Source organism: Theropithecus gelada, chromosome 3, assembly GCF_003255815.1.
Source record: "Theropithecus gelada isolate Dixy chromosome 3, Tgel_1.0, whole genome shotgun sequence".
In the NCBI taxonomy this organism is placed as follows: domain Eukaryota; kingdom Metazoa; phylum Chordata; class Mammalia; order Primates; family Cercopithecidae; genus Theropithecus; species Theropithecus gelada.
Window position 1 is genome coordinate 81,845,456 of NC_037670.1, and position 15,638 is coordinate 81,861,093.

At 53.6% G+C, this 15,638-nt stretch overlaps 1 protein-coding gene across 2 annotated transcripts; it reads right to left on the minus strand.

The window, feature by feature from the left end:
• Positions 1–651: 651 nt before the first annotated feature.
• On the minus strand, positions 652–15,348 carry GHRHR (growth hormone releasing hormone receptor). 2 transcript variants are annotated; one of them, XM_025380177.1, is made up of 13 exons: positions 15,249–15,348; positions 11,368–11,470; positions 11,134–11,241; positions 10,329–10,426; positions 9,061–9,158; positions 8,183–8,315; positions 6,141–6,294; positions 5,794–5,854; positions 5,207–5,276; positions 4,366–4,457; positions 3,672–3,801; positions 2,848–2,889; positions 652–1,061 (listed from the first exon to the last, which is right to left on the minus strand). In XM_025380177.1, the coding sequence occupies exons 1-13, from the start codon at positions 15,330–15,332 to the stop codon at positions 936–938; spliced, it is 1,299 nt and encodes a 432-aa protein (XP_025235962.1). In that variant the 5' UTR covers positions 15,333–15,348; the 3' UTR covers positions 652–935. The 2 variants fall into 2 exon arrangements, with proteins under 2 accessions (XP_025235962.1, XP_025235963.1); XM_025380178.1 differs by lacking the exon at positions 15,249–15,348 and adding an exon at positions 11,596–11,622.
• Positions 15,349–15,638: the final 290 nt, after the last annotated feature.

Consider the following 15,638-nt stretch of genomic DNA (forward strand, 5'->3'; position numbering starts at 1 on the left):
AGTTTCGCTCTTGTCACCCAGGCTAGAGTGCAAGGGCGTGATCTCGGCTCACTGCAACCTCTGTCTCCTGGGTTCAAGCGATTATCCTGCCTCAGCCTCCCAAGTAGCTGGGACTACAGGCGTCCATCACCACACCCAGCTAATTTTTTTGCATTTTTAGTAGAGACAGTGTTTCGCTATGTTGGCCATGCTGGTCTCGAACTCCTGCTCTCAGGTGATCTGCCCTCCTCAGCCTCACAAAGTGCTGGGATTACAGGCATGAGCCACTGGGTGCCAGCCCTGGGAGCATCTCTTAAAAGCACAGTGCTGAGGGGGAAACGTTAGAAGCAGGATGAGGCATATGATCAACAGCATTTATGTAAAGTACAGACACACAAAACACCACGTATTTTGCAAGACACACAGAAACACAAATATTCACATTAAGCATGCTCGCTTGTTTGCCTGTGAGAGGAGGCGAATGGGAGTGGTGAAGACAAAAGAGAGTACATTTTAAGAATAAATAAAACAAGAGGCCCCTTGCACAGATACATAATCATAACGTAGCATGAGCTGAGGAATGATGAACACAGCTCAGCACCAGACATCCAAATAAAGAACGCAGGTGCGCTCCCCTTTAGAGGCCCATCTACTCACTCAAACATATGTCTATTCATTTACAGGTTTATTGGCTCCTCTGAGGCTTGGGCTAGAGCCCCAGGCCCCAGGAAAAGGAATGGATGAGAGCAGACACAGAGGGACCACAGAAGTCAGAAGTAAACATACAGGAACCTCAAAAGAGAGTCAGATGCAGAGACAGGGAGGAAGGGCCGCCCCTACCCCGGGCTGGGTAACAGCTGGGGTGGGGATATGGCTCCCTTGCTCTGCCAGAGCATGGCAGACCCATGGTAGCTGCCCAAGTTCAAGTGTGGACTCCAGTGGCATGATGAGGCAGCTTAGCACATAGATGTCAGCACCTTTGCCGCCGAGCGGGAAGGCGTGGTCCACTTAGCACGGGTCCTCCAGGCTGGCAGAAGCTCAGGGTCATGGCCATGCCACTTCCGTGAGATCTCAGTCCTCACCTCCAGGGACAAGGAAGAGGCTGTTAGGAAGGTCCCCCTGTGGCTTTGCTACTCAGTCCCAATGAGACTAAGGTGCAGGGAGAGGCCGTGTAAGAGAAACAGAGACATGGGGCAGGAAAAGTCATGCTTGGGCATAGGCACTACTACGTACTACCTCTGGAGGATACTACTTCCTCCTTCCTGTCAGTATTTCTCACCATTCTTTTAGCTCCTTTCTCTGCCTTTTAGTCCTGCCTTTGTCTGAGCCCAGCTAAAGACATGTATAGGTGCTTTCTTGAGTTCCTGGTCAAATAACCACCCTGTTCTCTCTTAATCACTTAGACCACTCCTTGCTCTGGGGCTCAATTTTGTGAGCTCAACTCTGGCCGCTGGAAATCTGTCCAGAGGACACAACCTGAAGGGAGAAGGGATTCAGAACTCTATCTGAGGGGTTGCAGCTGAGGGAACTGAAAGTCACTAAAAGAAAAGTAGCCTGGGGTGAGGTGGAAGGGTGGGATTGAGGGGTGGGGGTGCTGTCTGTATCTTTCCATCTCCAAGGGGCTTTCAGGGGCATAGGGTGCTGAGAGAATGTGCCTCAAGCAGTGGAGCCGAACTGGGGTTGTGGTGAAAGATAAAAGGAATCAGATACCTGTTCAACATAAAGGTAATCTTTCCCATAGCTGCCTGACAACAGAAAGAGCTATTGGGAGGTAGTAAGCTCCCCGTCACCAGAGGTATGTAACCACCTGGTCTCCAACACCGCTTCCCGAGACAGCTCCCTTCACAACTCTTTGTGGAAACACTTTTTCCACACCCCACCAGCCTCCACCTGCGCTGCTTCTTGCCCCTCCCAGGACCCCCAGGGCCCATGGTCTGCTATACCCAGACACCAGATAAGGCTGAATGGGACTTAGAGAGGCCAGGTGAGGAGTAAAGAGAGGGAGAGGGGAAGGAGCAGTAAGGGACAGAGGTGGCAGATGAGATGGGAGCAACACTCCACAGCGAAGGGGACAGGGCATCTGCAGCCAACTCTCACAGAATGCAGAGCCCCTGGCAAATCCATGGCCAGCAGAGGGAGCCCATGGCCCTGCAGGTGCACGAAGGTGGAACTTGGGAGTCTGGGGCATTGAGATCAATTCTCCCCCGCCTCTCTCCCAGAGCAGGACTGTCCTAAGGGGGAAATTCAGTGTCTCCTGGGTGGAATTCACTTTGCGTCAGTCTCTGTCATGTCCCCACGTTTCCACATGTGCAGCAGCACCATCTGTTCTGTCTTTTCACGCCTATCTCCCCTTCCATCCACTCTCTTTGTGTGTGTTTCCTTTAGGTGCTCTCTGTTTCTCGGGCTCCGGATCTTCCTCTTTGTCTCTGCATCTGATTATTTTCCTAGATCCCTGTATGTTTACCTCTGACTTTCTCGATTCCTCTATCTGTTCTCTCTGATTGTCTCTCCCTCAGCTGAAATTGAACAACTCTCCCTTTTGTTCAATTTTAGGAACACATAACTGGGGGATTCCTTCTGACTCCCTACCCTAATCCTTTTCCTGATCCCTGAAAGGCCTCCTCCACCTCCCGAAGAGTAGCTAGTAGAACTTGGCCCAGCTCAGAGGAAGGATAGATAAGGGATGTTTACAGGAAATATTCCTGTTCAGCTTGATCCAGAAGCTCAGGACAGACTACCACAAAGGCTCACAGGAGTCAAGGTGTGGCCTGAGCTGGGGTTTACAGGACCTGAGTGGGAGAGAGGAGGGGAGGCCTTAGGTCTGGTGGGAGGGGGACTCCATGAGGGATAGCCTCAAAAGTCACACACCTCTTGGTTGAGGAAGCAGTAGAGGATGGCCACGATGAAGCCCTGTGGGGCAAAGAAGAAAGACCCCATCAGAACACTTTGGCCTGGCCTGAAGGTGTCCACAGTCTTTCTGCTACCTTTTCCCTACTCATCCCCAGGCTATGGCTTGGGCCAGGTCTGATTGAAAGGGGGATTTAGATGCATTCATTCCTTACTATGTGCCAGGCATATTGTCTCATAGAATTGTTGTAGCAAGCCTGCCAGGGCTGTACTGTTGGCCCCATTCCTCTGACTTTATTTCTGCATCCCTTGTGAATGAGCACAACACTTGGCACATAATAGGGGATCAGTAAGAGTCGAATAGATTGGATGGATGGATGGATGGATGGATGGATGGATGGATGGATGGATGGATGGATGCATGGATGGATGGATGGATGGATGGATCGGTGGTGGGTGGGTGGGTGGATGGATGGATTGGTGGGTGGGTGGGTAGGTGAGTGGGTGGGTGGGTGGATGCATGGATGGATGCATGGATGGATGCATGCATGGATGGATGGATGGATGGATGGGTTGGTGGGTAGATGGATGCATGGATGGATGCATGGATGGATGGATGGATGGATGGATGGATGGATGGATGGATGAATGGATGGAAGAATGCATGGGTAGTTGAATACATAGATAGATGGGTGGCTGGAAGATGGACAGACAGACAGATATTTGAATAGATGGATGAAAAAGAATAGCCGTCACCCTGTCATGAACTCAGCCAAGGCCCGTGGGCAACAGCACCTCCCTCCAGCACCCCCAATTGAAAGAAAGAGTGCCTGCAGAGGCCTCACCTGGAAGGAACCCAGTCCCAGCTCCAGGGGGAGGCGGATGCCCAGGCCAGCATTGTCTGGCAGGAAGTTGAAGATGATGTAGTGAATTCCAAAGAGTGGGATCAAGAAAAGTGTCGACTTGGAGAGACGCCTGCAGGAAAGACAAATCCGAGGCTCCCAAGGCTGGGATTAGAAACCGTCATGTGCACTTCATCTCCTCTCACTTCCTACCACCTCCCTATATCCACTCTGTGAACCAGCCACCTTGGGAAATGCCACCTCCCCACAATCACCCTGGGCTTTTTTTTTATTTCTGGGCCCTGGATCCTGCTGGTTCCCCTGCCAACTGTTCTTGCCCCAGTTTATCCCAAAGTCTATGCATCTTTCAAAGTGTGGATCAAAACCACTTCCTCCAGGAAGTCTTCCTTGACCACACCACCCTTCACCTAGAAAGGATCCCTCTCCCCAGGCTCCCATAGAAATTGACCCCAGCACTCATCGTTCTATTTGGCATGGGAACTGGCTGTTTGGAGTCCTCATCCTTCCAATAATGTGATCCCCTAGAAGGAAGGGGCCAGGTCTATTCTGTCTCTGAGAACATAGGGAAGAGTATGGGGCTGAGGTCATGAATGCCTGTTGGAAGAGACAGAACCACCACATCGAATCCCTCTCCAGTCACCCTTTCCCAGTGTCCCCAGACATGAACACACAGTACCAATACTGAGACTGGGTATGGAGGCTGCCCTGAGCTGGCTCCAGTTTCCTCACCAGGATGCGGATAATATTGAGAAAAAGCCCAAAGTTCACCTGGAAATAGAGGCATAGGAAGGTGGAAGACAAGGGTCAGGGGGTAGCCTTGGGTGGCTGGGGTGAGCCCTAGCCCATTTGGGAACTAGAAAATTTAAATCCTTGAGACGTGAGAATGTGCAGGTGAATGAATGCACAGATCATTGCTCCAGAATTTGTAGCCTGGAGCTGGGAGGTCCCACATTTGAGCCTTGGAGGGCAGAGAAGGACCCAGGATTCCTGTCCCTCTTCAGTCCTGGGATCAAGGGGGGCGATCAGGCCTGGCCACCTGCCTCCAGCCACCTCCCAGGCTCTTCTCTAGCACAAAGCAGTTGTCCCTCACTTTGCACAGTTGCTAAGTTGCAAAACATTTGCACATTTACCAAAGCCATGCAAAGCAGTCTTCACTGCCTCTGTGTTGTGTGTGAGAGCAGAGGGAGGAGAGGAGTTTAGCTGCAGACTCCATTTACTGCCCCCACCCCGCACCCCCAGTCTCACTGCAGTGGTAAATTATCTGTACCCAGTGCATTACACTCATCAAAATTGAGCTGGAACAGCCCGCATGCTGATAGAGACCACCACCCCTCTGGTTTTAATAACAGGATACTGAGGCCCCGAGAGGGCCTCACAGAGAATCAGTGGCAGAGCGAGGCTGGAGCCCAGTCTTCAAGACACCCAGCCTGGAGTTGCATTTCCTGCTGTGCACAGCCCCTCGGTAGTTCCAGGGAGGTTGACTGAATAAAGCGAAGGACACTGGCCCAGGGACTGACCCCGACTGAGAGAACGATGGGCCCTTTGATGATCCACCAGTAGGGGGAGCTGTTGTCCAGGTCCCAGCACCTGGGGAGAGAGGCAAGAATGCCATTGTTGGAAAGTCCCCTTTACTGTGGTGACGCAGGCACCTCCCTCCTCTCTTGGGTATTCATGCCTTCTGGTCTCACCCACCTCCCCTCCAGCCTTTTCTCCTGTCTCAGCCAGTTAGGGTCTCACCCAAAGGGGCACCCCCATCCAGGCTGGGCTCACCCTTCGTATCCACCTAGATGGACAAACGTTTCTGAACTCTGCTTGTTCAAGGCCTCCTTGCTGGCCCCAACACGTCCCTTTCTCCAGGAAGCCCCCTGGCAGCTCCCTCGCCCCACCTTCCCCCAGCCCCACAGCGCTAGGAATCTGAGCTCCACTCTCCTACCAGGCTCATGCCTCTTCTGTGCTACCCACAGACTGTTCTCCCACCCCCCAACCTAGCCGAGCAGTCCCTCCTCCTCCTCTTCCCAGCCTGGAGAACAGCCTGTGGCCTGACTGTCCACTCCACACCCCATGTAGGCCCAGCCGGTATGATGAGGTGGCTGCTCCGACTCACGCAATGTCCTCGAAGGCCAGTTTGCAGCCCACCCACGTGCCAGTAAAGAGCACGGGCAGACCTATGGGAGGACAGGGGAGACACAAGCGAGGGGGTCTGAATCTTTGGCTCTGAGCTCTGGCCCCACCTCCCACCACCATCAGCCAGGTAGGGCACTGTAAAGGCAGGGCCGGACAGGACCCTAGAGCCAGGGCCCTGGTGCCACCTCCAACACTTGCTGCTAGACTGTGGCCTGTCCCTCCGCTTCTCTGGGCCTCAGAGTGAGGTGGAGGGGCCTTTACGTGAACTCCCTGGGCCTTCCCAGAACTTTACCTCCCCATGGTGCCCGAACCGCCCTCAGTGCTCACCCCAGCCAGCGAGAACCAGCCACCAGAAGGCTCTCCTTGAGCTGGGGGAGGTGGAGGCCAGGAGGCAGGTCAGGTAGACAGCTTCTGCCAACAGCCAGCTGAAGTTGGTCATGGTGGCAAAATGAGAGGCGGCCACAGAGACCTTGCATAGAACCTGGGGGCCGGGACCTGGGTGCTTCAGAGCTGGGACACCCACTGGAGCCCCCACCCCAGTCTCCCCTACCCCACTCAGATACAGAACCTCTAGGCCCCTCCACCTTAGGCTGGGACCTCCAGCTTCTTGGGCCACCCGAGAGGAGATGTGGTGATATACACTGAGGGTTAAGAGCATAGATTTGGGATCTAGACAGCCTGGCTTCTAATTTGCCATCTATTTCCTGTGCAAATCTCCTCATACCTTAGCTTTTCATCTGTAAAAGGAAAAACTTCCAATACCTAGCTCAAGTCCTTGTCATAAGGATTAAATGGAAACTGCCTAAGACTTGCTTCTCTTTTCACTTACCCCCATCCTTCCTGAGCTGAAGTCAATCCCTAGAGCTGACTTATTCAGCCACAGTTCTGTCTCGCAAAAAACACACACAGGCACCCGTGCATTCACTCACTCACTGCATGACTTGATCACCTTCCAGTGGGGGAGCAGGACCACCTCTGAGTTCCGTTGGCCCAGGTTTGATCCCAGCCCCACCTGTGTGCCACTGGGTGACCTTGCCAATTGCCTCTCCTCTACAAAATGGGATTAAAATGATGCTTTCTTCTTCAAGCTGTTTTAAAAATTCAAGAGATAATGCCAGCTGATTCTTGAACAATAAAGGTGTGAACTGCTGAAGTCCATTTGTACATAGATTTTCTTCCATGTCTGTCACCCCTAAGACAGCAAGACCAACTTCTCTTCCTCCTGCCCCTCAGACTACTCAACATAAAGACGATGAGGATGAAGACCTCCGTGATGATCCACTTCCATTTAAAAACAGTAAATTTATTTTCCCTTCTTTACGATTTTCTTAAAAATTTTGCTGTAGCTTGCTTTATTGTAAGAATACAGTATATAACACATGTAACAGATAAGTATGTGTTAATCGGTCATTTACGTTTTTGGTAAGGCTTCAGGTCAACAGTAGGCAATCCGTTAAGTTTGGGGGAGTCAAGAGTTATACTTGAATTTTCAACTGAAAGGGGGACCAACACCACTAACCCCACGTTGTTCAAAGGATAACTATACATGTAAAGCACTTAGTGCAATGCCTGGCACAAAATAAGTGCTCAGTATGAAGTATGATTAATTCTTTCATCAGTTAATTGAGGTCATGTGTTAGTTTGCTCGCTGATTTCGCTGTTCATTTCCAGCACACTTGTAGAGAACCCAGCAGTTGCTGGGTCTCCACATTCTGCCCAACTTCCCTTTAATTTCAGTTGCCTCTTATTGTCTCCACTCCACCTCTCCCATGGTGCCTTCCCAGTTTCTTGCACATGGCCTAGGTCCTTCTGTCTTTGCGAGTTTGTTCACCCTGGTCCCTCCTCTTGAAATGTTCTCCTTCCCCATCTCGCTATCATTGCTGCCAACACAGCTCCAGGGTCCCTTCCTCCCTGAAGCCCTCTCTCATTCTCTCCTAGCTCTCAGCTTCCTCCACTTGGGAGTCCCCTAATCTGTGTGCATTCTGCCCCATGGGCTCTTCCTGAAGGAGGGACCCAGCTCCTCCCAGCCCCTTGCATACATACCCCCAGCACAGACCAATGAGTGCTCAGGGGGGGATGAAAGGAAAGGAAAAGGCTGTGCATAGTGAAATATGGTCTAGGTTGGACTACAGAATGCGGAGTAGAGCATGCAATATAGGAAATGACATGGATCAACACCACAGTCCAGGAAAGGCGTGAGAACTTAGGGCCTGACATGGGAGAGGAGCATTTTCCTGTTCTGTAATTGGCCATGCAGGAGCTCCAGGGTCAGCCCACAGGGCAGGAAAGGCTGGGGCAGGCACTTCTGGGTCTGTAATCCCACCTTCTCTCTCCCCTACCCAGCCAGCCCCTTCACCCACGGCCATTACAGTAGAGAAGCTGCAGTAGTCAGTGTCATCGCTGTGGAAAAGGGCAGCATCCTTCAGGAACACAGCACCCGCCTTGAGGATAAAAGTGGTGAACAGCTGGGTGTGGACGTAGTTCCGGGGGCAGTGGAGCCTCCTGGGGGGAATGGGAGAAATGAGGAACAAGAAGCAAGTGGGGGAGGGGATTCTGGTGTGCTGCAACTGGGCTGAGCAGGGCAGGAGGTGAATCGAATCAAATTGGATGCAATCAAACTGAATTGAATTGAGCTGAACTTGAGGCTTCAGTTTAACCCTTGCAGGACAGCTGAGCAACCATTCCTGTGCTCAGGGTAAGTGTGGAAACAGAGGAATATCTGGTCCCTGCCTTGAGGGTGCTCATAGTCTCAGGGAAAAGAGGCAGAAATGGCAGGTACCACCCATGGGAGCCCCCTGGATGATCAGAGACACTCATCCCCATGAGACCAAGATCAGCACAGGCCAGATGCCGTGCTCAGACTTTGAAGGCTAGAGGAGGGGGTGGGGTCTTAAAAGGGACAATGGTCAGAGAGTTGTAACAGTCAAGAGGGGCTCCGGGCAGGAGGCAGAGGACTGTTAGATGCAGATAGAAGCCAGGCTTTCTCAGATATAAATACACTGAGAAAAATGAGGAATTCCAAGCAAATAGAGTGAGTGCCACATAAGCAACAGGGCAGAGATAGGAGTGAGTTCTGGTATTGGAAGAGATGGGTCTACATGGTGGGGAAAAGGGAAGGGAAAGTTAGACATGGGTATGGTGCCTAGATCTGGGAAGTTCATGGCTATGCAGGCAAGGAAGCAGACTTGGCCCTCTGGGAAATAGGGAGCCAAGGAAGGTTCTTGAGCTGGTGATGAGGATGGCAAACCTGAGAGCAACCAGGATGGTGATGGCCACGAAGAGGGCTACAATAGAGATGCTATGGCCCATGGTGTAGATAATCTTCACTGTGGAGAAGTAAGATTCCTGGGAAGGGCAGAGACAGAAGAAAGTCTCAGCTTCAGGGCCTTTGGGGGAAAGAGAGGCCTGGCAATCAAGCAGGTATTCCACCCCAACATTGCCCATCTGGAGGCAGAGGTGTCCGCAGGTACCATGGAAAGCTCCCCCTATGCACTAGAGCTTTCGTTTCCAGCCTGCCTTCCACCTGACCTGCGGGTGAGGGAGGAGCAGTGGCGAGGAGTGGAGACGCCTAACACTCATGATGCTCTGGGGGTGGGGAGAGGCAGCCGCAGAAACTGCAGGTCCCTGGGGAATGACAAAAGCGCCAGAGGAAATCAGCTTGTTTATTGACATCCAGCTTGCTCACCAGCTTAAGAACACAACGTCCCAAATAAAGGAGACAGCCAGGGACACCTGGGGACAGCCACAGGCAGGCAGGCTAAAGGTTCCCATGGCCAAGTGTTTGGATCAGTCAGAGTGCAGCGTGGCCCTGAAGATAGAGGGTGCAGGCAAGGGAAGGGAGCGGGGGCCCGGGCACTGGCCCCAATCCCAGCTCTCCTGTGGGGTCCAGGCAATCACTGCCTGTCCCTGACTCAGTCTTTCCATCTGAAAAATGCTTACAGAAAAATGCTTCCATCTGAAAAATGCTTATAGTCATGCTTTACCTTTCAGAGATCAAAGGGACAGAGAAACAGGATGATGGGTGTGGGAGTGCCTTGCAAAGGCCCTGCTGGATGCAGCAGTGTGGGTGTGCTCGCTGGTATTAGGAGCTCTCTGCAATCACTCTGGGCTTGAGTTTCCCTCATTTGCCCATACCACAACCATGCACACTGCTCCACAGACTGAGAGTCAGAGAAGAAAAGGAACTTCCCAGGGCTGCCAGGATCCTTGTTGCCTCTGGAACCACTTTAAGCTCCCTGCCCTGGAGACCTGGACACGGAACCAAGACAGCAGCCAGCAGATCTCCCACATGCCCTCTGCCCCGCTTCTCCCTCCAAGTAACTTGGCCCGTGGGTCACCCTTGAGTAACTTAGCAGAAGACCCCCTCTCCTCCAGACGCTTCACTGCTGTCTGCTGGAAAACCGCTGTAAGGAATATTCCAACCTGCAGGCTGGGGAATGGAGGCCCCGACGTTGTGCACCCACCCATACGAATGTCCATGGCAGTCCTTCCTCCAAGATGCCGGGAGCCTCTTACCTCCTCAGCCAGCAGCTCCAGAGGCACAGGGCAGGCCACAGGGTAAGGTGGAAAGGGCTCAGACCAGCCAGTGATGGTACAATCCCGCTTCACAGCCCCTGGGAGGCAAGCAAGACTCTCTAACCACAACCCCTTCCCTCTCCCCAGGAGGGGGCTGGGGGTGCCATGGACCATCAAGTGACCCTGGCAGGGTTTGCATGGACAGTTCCTCTCAGCAACAGAGAGGGCAGCTCCAGAGGCCTGGAGCCCAGGTGTAGCCTGCCCAGGGACACACTATGGGGCCATCCATCTCTGGCTTCACGGGCGCCATCTCTGCACAGAGAGGATTACTCCCCTGAGGGGTGGGGAGTGGTGAGCTGGGCTGCCAGCCTCCTAAAGGCAGCAGGGGAGAAAAGAGGCTCTCGCTGTCCAGGCACCCAGGCCAGGGAGGTAAAGCAGAGCAGCGGGGTGCCCCACCCTCTCCATCCTGGGCAGTTAGTGGTGTCTTGGCAGACAGGCAGGCCTGCCCTCCTCCACCCTTGCAGCCAGCCTCCTGCTAACACTGGAGGGCACCCAGGTCCAGCACTTACAGGTGCCGCACTCTAATCCTTTCTTGTGCAGTTAATGCTTTCGTTCTCCCCAGTTCACAGCTCAGGAAGCAGAGGTCAGGATTGACTGACAGGCCCGAGGTCACCCCAGAAGAGGGGAAGTTGGTATACAAACCCAGGTAGGCCTGCTCCCCAAAGCCAGTGACGTGTCTGCCAGATTCTGCCACTTCCAGACGAAAGCACCTCCCTTTCCCACTGCCACACCCAGGACCCCTCACCTGACTCTGAACTGAAGTGAGAGAAGAAATCAGGGCAGGGGAGGGTGACCCACTCGCCGGATCCTGCCATCGGCCAGCACAGCAGCCCATCCCAAGTCCTGGGGCAGCCTGGATAGAGAGCCGGGAGCAGCAGAGACTCAGCCCAGCCACAGGGCTGCCCCAATAATCTGAGGGGTGATGCCAGAGGACATAAAGGAATCAGAGGAGCCACCACCTGCCTCCTAGGCCCCATACCCAGGGTGGCGTTGGGCATCTCCTCTGCTGCTTGTAGACAGGCACTCTCATCCTCTCTCAGCTGGGTGATGAAGTCACATTCTGGGTGCATGTGGCCCAATACCTGCTGGAAACAGTGAACAGGATGAGCCCAGCCAATTGAGTGCCTTTCTGGGCTCTGTGGTCCACATGACCTGAGAATAGGGACGAGTCCTGATTCATTTCTGTGCCCTAATCCTGAGCAAAGACCTGCTCGCAGTACTTTCAGGTGTGTTTGGTGGATGTTGAGATACAAGGAAGGAAGGAAGGAAGGAAGGAAGGAGGGAGGGAGGGAAGGAAGGTGTGACTGCCTAGGCAGCTGGCTGGTGGAATGGATGAGTATACAGACAGACAAATATATGGCTGGGGAGGTGGATGGATGGACGGACGGATGGATGGACGGACAGATGACTGGCTGCATGGATGGGTGCATGGTGGATGAGTGAGAGAGCTGTGTAAGGATGGATGTGTGGGTCCATGGATGTGTAGATGAAAGGATCATAGCCTTGACAGCTGAGCAACCCTGAAAGACTATAGTTTTAGGAGCTTCCCAGATCTCGTGCTACACAATGGCCATGAGAAATGATCTCTGGAAGCTGGAAACAAGTTGGGGTTTTTTTGGAAATCTTCTAGCAGTACTTCTGAAAGTGTGCATCAAGAATCAACTAGAGATCCACTGGGATGGAAGCAGGGATATGCAGAGATCTAGGGTGGATCTAGCACTTTGCATTTTAACAAGTTCTCCAGGGAACTGGGAATGAACAGCAGCAATTTCTAGCACTTCTCCCTCCCACCGCCCCAAACTGGAGGAAAACCAAAACCGCTCGCCCAGTAGGCCAGAGCCCAAACAGTTACATAGAAGGGAAGCCAAGTTTACAAAACAGACTTTCTGCACTGTGAACTGGGTATACAGCATACACATTTTTATATAAAACACACATCCGAGTCAACCAGTGTAGACGTCTGTTCCCCCAGGCTTTCACAGGAGAGGAGTGGCTGGGGAAGGGAGAAGGGCTGGATCCTAATAGACCCTGTGCAAGCTGTGATCAGAAGCAGGACAGGGGCCGGGCTCAGTGGCTCATGCCTGTAATTCCAGCACTTTGGGAGGCCAAAGTGGGCGGATCACCTGTAGTCAGGAGTTAGACACCAGCCTGACCAATGTGGCAAAACACCATCTCTACAAAAATACAAAAATTAGCCAGGCGTGGTGACATGCTCCTGTAATCCCAGCTACTCGGGAGGCTGAGGTGGAAGAATCGCTTGAACCCAGGAGGCAGAGGTTACAGTGAGCCGAGATCGTGCCACTGCACTCCAGCGTGGGCGATAAAGTGAGACTCCGTCTCAGAAAAACAAACAAAAAGAAGCAAGACAGGTACCATGGGAGGGAGTGTCCCTCTCACAGGGATTGGGGAGGTGGCATTTGAGCTGGACCTGGGGACAAAGGAGCACTTTTTAGAGCCAGACACACGCAGTGGGGAGAAGAGCGTCTGGAACAGAAGAAACAGCATGTGCAAGGACAAGGGAAGTGGGAAAAGGTGTATTGGGGAAGTATCTGCTCAGGACTAATGTTTCTCTCCCCATGGCCCACCCCCCACCCCACCCCCACCCCCCGACACACACACCCCCTCGATGTCTAACAGGATCCGTGTCAGCAAAGGTTTAATTAACAGCTAGTGTTCTTTGGGAGAAATGCAGGCACAGCAAATAGTGCAGCAGATGTAAGACCAGGGCTGGGTCAGAGAGTAGAGACTTTGACCACCAGAATGGGGACAATAGACGGTGGGTGACCACATGGAGAGACCCGAGGGCTCTGCCGCAGACTTGCGGGCTAGGAGAAGATCTGGAGACCCAGCCTAGTAAAGAGGGTCACCCCCACCAGTGCTGCCCTGGCAGAAGTCACTCCTGTCCCGCCCTGCTGACCCCATGGGTCCATGGCTTGGATGCAGCTCTGCCATCTCCTGCTTGGCGCTGCAGGGCCTCAGGGTGCAGATGTCACCCATTACCCAGGCTCCAGGTCTGATTTTGGTGGGTGCCCCAGACTCAGCTCTTGGCTTCCTCCCCAGGACTCATTAACCCCAGGTTCATCTCAGGGCAGAATCCCATTGCGTCTCCCCCACATCTCCCAACAGACTGAGCGCACGAAGCAGGGAAGGAAGAGCAGGAGGGCAGACGGGCCTGTATGGGACTTTCTCACACTGTCAACCTGACATTGACCCTGGGCTGTTGGAAGAGCTGTGGTCTCAGCCTATCCTTCCGCCTACTGCACAGTCTGGCAAGCCCCAACCCTGCCTGGGAAACTTTTCAGGGCCAATCTGGGGGAACCACTGAGGGCAAAGGACTCCAGGTGAGCAGCCTCTTGCCAAAAGGATGGACAGACAGTGCCCACACCTCTAAGAGAAGGAGGGAAATTCAGGGAAGCCCAACTAATGACTCAGGATGTGTGGTCACAGGGCCAGATGTAAGGAGACATTCTAGGGAGGGAAGTGGTGGGAGTGGAAGGACAGATTGTTCCAAGATTTATCCAAATGCTCCTGCTGAATCAGGACTGGCAAAACACATCCTGGGGCTCCCAGTCACCCCCACACACATCCTGGGCCCCACCCACCCCTGAGGGGAGGCTCCATCGCCCTGGACCCCCAGGCCTCGCGTCTGTGCCTGCTGCTCTTCCTGGTGTCAGCAGGGGATGGAGCCCACACTGGGAAACAGTGATTGAGTTCTAGCTTTGGTGCTAGCACCATCTGCTGAATGGCCACCACCAGGTCTTGGGTCCCTCTGCTAAAAATTAATCTTTTGCTGTAGAGCACACACAGATGGCAGCCAGGGGGCAGTCGAAGCTTCCTGTGTTGCAACCCGATGCCCAGCCCTTGACAAATCAGATTCCACTCAATGCACAACAATCCAGGCCAGAGGATATTTTCTCTTTTAACAAAAGAGATAAGCAAGGCTCAGGAAGGCTGAGGAACTTGCAGGTCACGTGACTAGTTTCATGGGTCCAGGATTCAAGCCCAAAGCCTGTGCACTTAAGAGCAGGTGCAGCAAGGTGCTCGGGAGGGGCAGCACCCTCCAATAAGGCAGTGGAGGAAGAATGCTTCAGCCCCCACCAGAACCTTGTGACTTCCAGTATGGTCCCTGCTGTCACTTGCAGTAACCTGGAAAGTTACTGGGAAACTGCAGCACATTCAGGAAGGGCCCTCTCTCCTGATCCCCGTGCTCCAGCTCTCTAGCCCATGGAGTACTATTTGGTTGTCAAAAGCCTCTCCAGCCCTCGGCATCATGAGAGGATGATGGATCCTCTAACTGCTGGAGCAGAAGCAGCTGGTCTCCACCAACTCCTCAGGTTCCACTCCTTCCCTGGCCACACCCTCTTCGAAGGAAACCGCCAAATTGGAGAGTGGCTCAGGGAGTCATGGGGCTAAGAAGGGGTCTGGAAATCTTACCACAGGAGCGTGTGGAAGCATCACAGATGCACAGCCAAGAGAAAGAGCCGACTGGGGGGACTAAGACGGGGTCCTGACTTTGCCTTCCCAATTCTGAGGCACTGTCTTGGGGCAGACAGAGTCTCTGTGGCCCCCAGAGGGCACAGCCAGGCCCTGGGGGAAGCAACAGGAAGGTGAGCTCAGCTCAGCCCCAAGAAGGACATGTTAATAGCGCTACCCAGAGTCACTACAGACTGCCAGGCAGAGGGAGATGAGGGAGGGGGCCCAGTTATCAGGAGCTCTCCAAGCCACAACCTGGCACCTGTTCATTGGGAGGGACTCTAGAGTCGAAGGGCAGTAGGGTCTCCACCAGGCTCCAGTTGGCCCTGTGGCTCCCAAATCTGGAGCCCAGTGGGAGAGGCAGGAGGGTCTGAACTGGCTACTCACGGTCGGTAACGGACTCAACACGCAGAGGACGTGGGCCCCCCACATCCGGCGGTCCATGGTGAGTCCAGCAGTGGCTCCCTCCATCAGCCTCAGTAAGCCTTGGGTGTCTTCCCTCCCTTGCTGTCCCCTGACACAGCCGCTGCCACCGCACCCTCTGCTTCCCTTTCTCAGGTGGCTGTTTGCATAGGCAGGAGCTAGCCAAGGGGACACAGCCCGCTGAATATTCACCAGGATTGCAGGACACCTGCTCAGTTCAGCCCTGACCCTGAGGTGGGACTCTGTTTCCAGCAGGCAGGGGCTGAGCCCTGCCCTCACCACCTTCTACTCTGGCTATAAGTCCATGTGTCTGTCCTGATAGCAAAGGCCCAGAGAGGTGACAGCCACAGGTCA